This window comes from Mus caroli, chromosome 8 (assembly GCF_900094665.2).
Source record: "Mus caroli chromosome 8, CAROLI_EIJ_v1.1, whole genome shotgun sequence".
NCBI classification, from domain to species: Eukaryota; Metazoa; Chordata; class Mammalia; order Rodentia; family Muridae; genus Mus; species Mus caroli.
The window spans coordinates 9,034,511-9,044,528 of NC_034577.1; the positions used below are offsets into that span (position 1 = coordinate 9,034,511).

Below are 10,018 nucleotides of genomic sequence, written 5' to 3' on the forward strand. Positions count from 1 at the left end.
CTTGTGGCTTATCTGGTGCCTCCTTGCCCCTGCCTAGCTTTTTGGTACGCTCCGTTTGCTAGGTAAGTCCAAGAACCAGGTCTGATGGCACTCCTTATCAAGCCAAGCCAGGAGGCCTGCTAATAGTATTTGTAAGTATTTGTAATAAGTAGATGCAGCTATGGCGAATGACCTGGTNCTTAGGGATTTTCATATATTGGAAATGTATCTAGGGACAGAGTGGTCAAAGGATGGAGGCAGGGAGTTCGTGCAGTCTTCACATGATGATTTGCAGATAAAGCCCAGAAACTTTAGGAGCGTTTCAACATCTTAAAACAAAAGCCCCCCCCCCCCAGCAGTGTTTACCAGTGGGTGTATCATTCTGAAAACGTTCCCCATTTTTTTCCATGTTTTTTACTAAAGACAGAAGCACGGTTGCGAACCTTCATGCCCACAGCTCTCAGACTAAGCATGGGCCACCCTCGTCTCCTGAAGGTGAGAGCAGAGTCCACAGATCTGTCCTTCCTGCCTGNCTTACAGGAGCNACACGGGAGGACAGCACAGTGTGAGACAACCNTCTCCTCACAGCCTCCCCTGTGGCAGGGNGGTGCGCCCTCACACAGTCATGAGGGGGGGCNCGGGGGGCCCTCTCTCAAGGTCTCTCTCCCTTGCAATTCTCTAGTTACNAAGGACTTTTTGTTTCTTATTTAAAGGTCACTCTTCTATTGAGTTTTTTTTTAAAGTATGTTTTTTGGGGGTAGCTGTTTGACATGTAAACAAACCAAGTTTTTGTTTACCTGTTGTTTTGTTTACCTGTTGTAAATGTTGTGTTGTTGTGGGGTTTTTTGTTTTTTATTTTTGAGACAGGGTTTCCCTGTGAAGGTCAGGGTTTTTTTGTTTTGTTTTGTTTTGTTTTGTTTTGTTTGTTTGTTTTAAGGTAGCCCTTTTTCTTTTGTCTAATTTTGCTGAAATTCACCCCGATCCTCCTGCCTCGGCCTCCTATGTACTGGATGACAAGCATAAACCACCATGCCCAGCTGCCTTTTCTCCCTTAAACTAGCCTGTCAGTGACCAAAAGCTGCCTGCCGCAGTTACTGTGCCGAGAGCAGCATTGCCAGGGAGGGCTGAGCATCTCTCAGAGCAAATGTGAAGGTGACCAGGCGTGTGTCACCTTGCACTCAGGAGATACGGATATGAAGGTCACAAGTTGGAGGCCAGCCTGGGCTACAGAATGAGCCCTTGTCTCCAAAACCTGAGCAGAGTGCTGGCCTGAGCCTGGAGCTAGTGCAGAGTGCTGGCCTAGCACATGGACGGCCTCAGGTGTGCGTTCCAGCACCGAGGAGGCAAAGGGATCACCCAAGAGATGACTGCTGCCGCTGCACCTAACTAAGGGACATGTACGAGAAAGCTCAGGAAGAAAATGTAGACATTGAACCTTCTTCCCTTGGAGTGGGCTAAACTATATATTGACTAAGCCATCTCAGGCAGTCAACAGGTTCTCTAGGACAGGATCGAGGATCCAAAAGAAAAAGACAATTAGACAACACTGGAGCATGACCCCAGCCAGTTCTGAAGCTGAGGTCATGTTTTTTTTGTTTTGTTTTGTTTTTAACTTGTCAGTTGACTTTATTTTTATGCCTTATTTTACCACATGTATGTGTGTTTTGCCTGCATGAATTGATGTGTGGGAGCCCATGGGACCCAGAAGAAGGCATTGGATCCCCTGGAACTGGAGTTACAGGTGTTTGTGAGCTATGATGTAGGTGCTGGGAGCTAAACCTAAGTCCTCTACAAAAGCAGTANTAACTCTTAACTGCTGGGCCATCTCTTCAGCCTGATGATATGTTTACTTTTGATGATGTTCATGATTTTTTTCATGCAACCCCCCCACCATTTATGTGCAGTCATAATGGATAATCTTTTGTTTTTTAGTATAGCATTAGACTATATTTATATATTATAGACTTTATATATTACATCTAATTATAGATATAAATTAGACTATATTTAGCCAAGAGAAGCTGCTGTTTCTCTGCTGTATTTATGTCATCTCATTGGTCCTTGTGGTCTCTGTTTCAGAATTTATCTCTGAGTAACACTCTTAATTTCATCTCTTTACCTATGCCTACCTACATATTATAGCATGACTTACTTAAAGCCCATCCAATCGCCAGTTTGCAGACCCACACATACAATAAGTCACATCCCCAGATGTGTGCATCCCCAGATGTGTACCTGTTTTTCACACTTGTCACATGTCAATTGTTGACCCCAAAGTTTCATTCAAGTCTGCTGTAGCTTCTGGGGTACATCCCTTCTTCTCAGGTATATTCCCTTCTGGGGTACATCCCCTTCTATTGGAGTACATCCCTTCTTCTGGGATATATTTCCTCTTATTGGGGTATATCCCTTCTTCTAAGGTACATCCCTTCTTCTTCTGGGGTACAATCCTCCTTTCCCTTTGTTTTTCTGATCTTGCATTTTTGTGTCAAATTTCCTGTTTTAAAAAGCTCGTGTGCTTACTATTACTGTATTACTTTCTAGAAAATAATTGAAGGAAGAATAGAGCCTTTATGATGTTGAATCGTTCTTTCCAAAACCACTTGATGTCTTTCTATTTCCCAAGTTTGCCTTCGTATATTACTGNAGTACTTTTAGTTTTTCCTTGTATAGGTTTTGAGTTTTCATGTTTATTGACAAGTATGCAGTCTCCTCTGTTCCTCTATAAAGGAGAGGTCTTTTCTACTGTTCACTGTAGCTGACTTTCATCTGTATAGGATTTTTTCTAATATCACACCAGCCTTGCATTCCTGGCATAAGCTGCACTTGATCATGTTCAACGTTTTCTTACAATAGTATTGAGTTTGTCTTGCCAATGNTTTATTAGTATTTCTGAATCTAAACGATGGAGTGACAGTATTAGTCTGTGGGCTCTTAAATTCTGCATCAGGTTGCAGTATTAGGGTGTTAATCATCTAGGGATTTTTCTTCTTTTTTTCTTTTCTCTTCTCCTCCTCTTCTTCTTTTGTGACTCTCTGGGGGAAATTTATAGAGCATTGAAAACATCTGGGCTCCATCAGGCGGTAGTGGCACAAGCCATTAGTCCCAGCACTTGGGAGGCAGAGGCAGGTGGACCACTGTGTGTTTGAGGCCAGCCTGGTTCTGATCTTCACCTCTCTAGCATCCTTCATGCTTGGTTCATAGCCGCTTATCCTTTGCTTTGCTGTTCTTTTCCAAGTTTTCAGGCTTGAGTAATTCTTTGATTACCAGTAATTGCTTAACACCATTCGTTGTTTAATCAGTCCCACGGACTCTTTCTCACGCTTCATTGTCACTTTTCAGACATTCTATCACTTTCGTTTGTAGTTCCCTTTCAACGGAAACTGGTTTTCCAGTAAAAATATCTAATGTTGCTTTAAAACATCATGTGTAGCTCCATTATATCATGTCTAGAAGGCATCATGTGTGACAGGGCTACCATATGAATTCCCTCATAGCCACCAAGCACATGATCAATTTTATAAATATTCCTCAGTTAAATATGAACAGTTAAAAAGAAAACATGCACCCTAATGTCACCATGTACCTAATGTCACCATATCCCATAATGTCACCATGTTCCTAATATCAGTCACCATGTACCCTAATGTCACCATGTCCCTAATATCACCATGTACCCTAATGCCACCATGTATCCTAATGTCACCATAAACCCTAATGTCACCATGTACCCTAATGTCACCATACACCCTAATGTCACCTTGTACTTAATGTTACCATATACCCTAATGTCACCATGTCCCTATGTACCCTAGTATCACCATGTACCTTAATGTTCCTGTGTGTCACCATGTCCCCTAATGTCACCATGTACCTAATGTCAGCATGCATGCTTGTGACTTCCACTTTATTGATCACACTGTTTTGGTCTCTGCTCTCATTTTTATCCATTGAATCTTTTATGGAGAGTGAATATGGTTATCATGTCAGAAATGTCTTCTGCCTATGCCTCGCTTAGCTTTTGTAGATTTTAGTTCCTAAGTGTGGACTGCTGTTTTACACATAGATTTTTATGGGTGTTTTCTATGGGTGCTTAAGGCTTTAGGGACTGCATTTTGCTTTCTCTGACGTAAGATTTGCTCCCTCTGCTTTCTGGATGTCTTGGTTTGTCTGATATATCCTTGTTCATTCTTCAACATTTTAATTCATTTGTTTGTTTTTCCTTGTTAAAATACATATGTGATGAAGTTTGCCCCCACAATCCTTTTAACTGTACACCTCAGCGGCATTACTCAGTTCACAATGCACAAAATCACTACAGCCATCCCCACAGCTCTTCTCAACGTGTAGCCATCAAATAACAAATAACTCCTGCCCCCTCCCCCACACCCCTTGGAACTACCATCCTACTTTCTGTGTTCCTATGACAGTGTCTGCATAAGGGGCTGAAATAGGTTTTGTTTTTGCAATCTGCTTACTCTGCTTACCACAGTGTTCTTACAGTGATCTGTGTTATACTAGACGGCAGTCTTCTTACTATTTTGTGCGGAATAACTTACAGGTCATATTTCTTATAAAACGGGTAATTTTTTAGAACACTCAGAGCACTAAAACTTAAACAGCCCAATGCAAGACTGGTAAAGGACTTGAATATACAGTTTTCCAAAGAACATGCACCAATAGACAGCAGCTACAAGCAAAGACAGCAGCACTGTTAGTGATCAGGACNCGGGACTCGGAACGGCAGTTCATGATCAAGAAGGACCTAGAAGTGGAATTTTGTGGTCAGAGAACACAGCTAATTTGTTCAGACCTGGGCAGCCCTTCCAGCTATCGGGCCATTTCAGAAAGTCCTGAAGGCTCATTAGGCCAGCCAGCGTGTCTTTGTCCCACGTGCAGGACAATAAGGAATAGCACTCTCACGATGATTCGGGATTAAAGCTGGAGTTCATGTCTGTCACCCACTCTGTTCCACAGGAGAAAGTGGTTCTAGCTGTTGACCTGTTACAGCCGGTGAAATCTTACAAGTGTACTCACTAAGTAGCTAGTTTTTTAACTTCAACAAGGTGTCATCTTTGCCACCAAAATGGTAAACAATAGGAAGTATGGACAAAAATGTAGAGGGATGGAGCTGCAGGCCTTGTCTGTGAGCAGATGTAATGGCAGAGCCTCAAGCAGGGACGGTAATGTTCATCTTCAAAATATTAAGATGTGTCAGTTGTCGTATGGCAGCACAGACACACTTCTGTGTGTTCATCCAAAANGGCCGAGCAATCGGGAAGATGTTTTTGCAGACAAACGTTCACAAAACCACAATTCACGACAGCCTAACGAAGGAGCAGCTAGAGTCTCTGTAGACAGCTGAACGAATGAGCAAAGCTGGCATGTCCACAACTGCCATTCGACCACTGAGCATCTCTCTAAGTGTGCAGTGTGTGCTTAGGCCTCACCATTCAAGGAAACTATTTTTGAGGATTAAGGAACNGGCCATTCCCATCAGCACTGTGACTGATAACTGGCCACAGCTCCATGTCACTTATGTAGTGTGTGGATTTGCTGTACGTCTGTGTGGGTGTCACACACTGTAGAGGATGATGGACCAGTGTCACCAAAACACGAAGGTATGAATTCAGTGCCCAGTGACAGCATCTTTCAAATTTTTTCAGGAAAAAGAGAGCCAAAATAAGCATCATTTGCAGGTCTGTGGGATTAGGGATGCTGAGACGGAGGCTGAGATGTGGATGCACAGTTACAAAAGTGTTAAAGACAGACAGACAGCCATTGCCTCTTCCACTCCATACCAATAGCACCCCCACGAACATGGTGAATGCTCCTAAGGTCTGCCAGACATTATGCAAGAACTGTGGCAGGCGCCAACCCTCACAAAGTGACAGAGCACACACAAGGAGCAGAGATTCTCTGTGTGCCCAGGGAGAGAAGGAAGGGGGAGGGAAGGAAGTGGGAGGGAGAGCAGGAAGGAAGAAATTAGGGAGGAAGGAAGGAGGGAGGAGGGGAGGAAGGAGGGGGAGGGGAAGAAGGAGGGGAAGGGGAGGGGAGAGGGGAGGGGAGGGGAAGGAGGGAGGGAGAGAGGGAGAAGAAAGGAGGGAAATGTGTAAAAGCAACAAACATAAGTCCCTGCAGCCCAAGGGAACAGCAGCAAGTCATTTTAAGATGGCACATGGAGCAACATCAGGGCCTGGAGGCAGGTAGTCATGAATTACTGCTGTGTAGTAAAGGCTAAGGCCAGCAGTAAGGGTTCAAGGAGTATGTAAGGAGTCAGCAGAGGAGATTAAATGGAATTGTTAAAAAAAAAAAAAAAGGGCAATGCAGGGGCAAAGGAAGAGGGGAGTAGAGAGTGACCAAGAAAAAAAAAGAGGAAGGAGAGGAAGAAGAGAAGGAAGGAGAGGAAGAAGGAAAAAGGAGAGGAAGAGGAAGGAGAGGAAGAAGGAAGAGGAAGAAGAGGAAGGAGAAGAAGAAAAGGAAGAAAAAGAGGAAGAAAAGGAAGAAGAGGAAGGAGGATGAGGAAGAGGAAGAGGGAGGAGAGGAAGGAGAGGAAGAAGGAAGAGGAAGGAGAGGAAGAAGCAAGAGGACTCGTCCTCAAATCTGAACTGCTGTCTGACTTAAGAATCTCATTTTTCACAGCTGCATGTGAGACACTCACCAGCACATGCATTGTTTCAGCCATAAAACCAGCGGCAAACAATTTAGAATAATTAAACACACACCCCAAACATTCTCTGGACACAACAGAAATAAATGAGAATCAGCGACGTGAAGAGACGTGGGGAAATTGCCTAAATATTTGCTGATTTACACAGCACACTTCTCAGTGACCTGCTGAGCAATGAAGTCAAAAGAGGAATTTGGAAATATTTTTAATTGAATAAAAATGGAAACACACGCTGAAACTTGTGGGAGACAAATCAGTGCTTACGTGGAAACTTAATGAATTAAACGTTTGGACTGAGATGTTTAAAAATATTCATACTTGAGAAAAGAATTGAAAACAGAAAATATGGAGGTCCTGCAGTGCAGGAGGCAGAGGGACAGTGGCAGCCACCTGACGTGTCGTCTCTCAGCGTGGCCCACCTGAAGTGTGGTCTGACAGGCTCCGCTGTGGGGCAGCTTTGTCAGTGCTGGCAGAAGAATGGGACCGAGAGATGCAGAAGCCAGGTTGAACAAAGACACCGTAGACGTGAGGACATACCCTAACAAGTATTCCCCAATCAAAGCACTAGCCCAAAGTTGTCCTCATGATAACCCACGTGGCAGCATAGCTGAGCAAGATCTCGCCATTGATTTTATGCCACTGTTTCACTAATAATGTTCTCCTCATCCTTGGGCCTCAGAGGATTCAACCAACTGGGGACCAAAAATACCCCCCAAAAGAATGTTGTCAGGACACACACTGACCCCTTCCCTGTCACAGACGCCTCAGCACAGTAAAGTATTTGCGCAGCATAATGTGTCAGTGCTTATAAACCACCAGGATGTGCTTCTAGGGATGCAGAGAATCATCAGCTAACACACACCACCACAGGAGCAGCTTTGAGCCCGGGTACCAATGGGCATCCAGGAACTGCTCTCCTGTAGGAACTGAGAGCAGATGCTGTACTATCTTTCCCTCTGATCTAAGGCAAGACTTTACTCTTCCTAAGCCATGGCTTTCCTCCCCTTTAGTCCAGAGAGACTTTGTGCTACATCGAGGGTGAGTCCCAGGTACTCTAGACAGCCTAGGGAATAGCTGTGTTTTAAGTATAAATGAAATGACAGGACCCACAGACTGATACATCCCCAGTAATTTGCTGGGTGGGAGGCAGCGTTAAAATGGAAAGGAAACTGACCTTGTGTTCCACACCATCCTTCAAAGGGAAGGGTCAAAGAGGCAGAGCCTTCTGCTCCACCCGGAGCCTTCCTCCGCCCAGCGCTGGCTATCCCAGTGGCTCCTCTGCCTCCCACAGCCTGAGCCAGGCCTTGTAAATTTTTAGAAAACGGAAGGAGCAGGCCAGCTCCCAACTTAGCTTGCTCCTAAAAATTAAGAGAGCTGCCAGGCGGGTTCCCGAGTATCAGAAGGGTTCCCTTCAAGCTTCCTGTCCACGCCTGCTATCCANGCGTGTGAGTGTCCTGGGGAAATGGCCTTCTACGGGGGCTGGAAGCTCTTCTCTGCTGCCTGAGTCCCTGACACAGTGGATGACAGGCTAAGTGAATGAATGGACATTCACCCCGAGGGGCAGGTAGGGCTCTGGGGGGCGGGGGGCTATCTACTTAAAGGCCAGGCAGAGACATGCCTGTAAGAATATGACAAGAGAAGAAAGGCCCTTAGACTCACTGCCACGAAGGAAAGACAGCTCCACTGTGTGTCATGATACCTGCGTGTCATCTACATGTCANCAGGAGTGGATGACCTTGTCGAAACAACCAGGAAACAACACACTGGGAGGAGGCAAGACCCCTGTATGGAACACAGACCAGGGAAAGCTTTCTTCCACGTACACCGAAGGCAAATACAAAAGGGACTGGAACAGAGGGCTCAGACAAGGAAACCCAACCAGCGGCAAGCAAGCGGTCTTCTCCCGAGATGCAAGGCAGGTAGTTTCTGCTAGCTCCACCTACCAGTCTCCAAACTGATTCTACCCAGGAATGGCTCATAAAACCTGTTTGGTTGGCTCCAACGTGTAAAAAGAAATGGAAACACTGGTAGAATGTTTGTTTCAATGGCAGGAGAGTAGATTTGGTCAAAGCATGGCTTTCTTACTGTGAATTGAACCCAAAGAAAGTGGGGGAACACTCATCCAAAGAAAGAAAGTGGGGGACACTCATCTTGAGCCACTNAGATCCCGGGCATCCACCAGGCCTGGGAAGCTGTCTTGCAGAGCCACCTACAAATGGTGACAGCCTCTGGCTTGGCACTGAAATTGGGGCAGCCACCAACGTAGGGGAACACACTGACCTGTCTACACTGGAGGCCACTGGATTCTCCGGAGGCTGTTCTGTGCTCCACGTTTATTCAAGCATTAGATTTAACGTGGCCAGCTTATCAGTCATGTCTGTGTTCTGGGATAGGCCTAACACACGTCCACATACTCTGTGGTTTAATTCATAGGAATTCGTTCTCTATTCTAAGAGACTGAAGTGTGAGACGCCAGCCAGGGTGGGAGGAATGGTTGTCCTGTGGCCTTCCCTGGTGGTCTGTGGCTTTGCACACGTCACCTCCTCTATCTCCTTCCTTCCTCCTCACTCAGTGTTCTCCACGTGTGTCTGTGGCCAGATTTCCCATTTTTATAAGGACACGGTTACACTGGAGTAAGGCCAAACTTCTCCTCTAAGCCAGTGATTCTCAGCCTGTGGGTTGAGACCTCTTCAGGATTGTATATCAGACAATGTTATGATTCACAAAAAAAAGTAGCAAAATTACAGTTACAGAGTGAGTAGCAACAAAATTTTATGGTCGATGGTCACCACAGCAGGAGGTATTAAAGCATTAAAGGGCCGCAGCATTAGGAATGTTGAGAAGCAGTGGTCTAAGCTCCCATCCTAATCAATGTATCTGCCGAGAGCCTATCTCCAGGAGGGCGCAGAACAGGTTATGGGGGGCAGCATCCAAACTGTGATTTTCCTCATTTTTCTCATAGGGTCTTAGAGGTTGGTTTGGTTTGGTTTGGTTTAATTGCTGATTTTGTGTTGCAGAATAAACTCAGGGCTTCATTAATGCCAGCTCTACCCATGAGCTGAAGATGCAGCCTGAGTTCAGTTTCTGAAGTTTAACAGAAAAAGCACTGTGCTGTGCTTCTCCATCTGAGTGTGATCACAGTGTATATATATTCCCCCCNNACACAGGAAAGGAGAGTTCAAACGATGATGTNTATGGGAAACTGTCTGTTCTGGACAAAATCCTTGAAAACATAGGACAATCTGAAGGCAGCCTGGAGCTAACAGGCAAGTGGCCCCTGATCAGCAGGTCCCCTGCCAGACTGAGGTGGAGGAAGAATGCCACTTGCAACTGAGGCTCTTAGATAAGCTGGAGTTTTGTGTGTGTGTG

The 10,018-nt window shown here is 45.3% G+C and overlaps 1 protein-coding gene across 1 annotated transcript in view; it reads left to right on the forward strand.

Moving 5' to 3' along the window:
- Positions 1–9,983, forward strand: part of Spaca7 (sperm acrosome associated 7) — a 25,263-nt gene extending 15,280 nt beyond the window's left edge. Inside the window, exons 4-5 of the mRNA XM_021170141.1 lie at positions 403–474; positions 9,817–9,983. Of these exons, the coding sequence (XP_021025800.1) occupies positions 403–474; positions 9,817–9,983 (239 nt within the window). The remainder of the gene's footprint in view (positions 1–402; positions 475–9,816) is intronic.
- Positions 9,984–10,018: the final 35 nt, after the last annotated feature.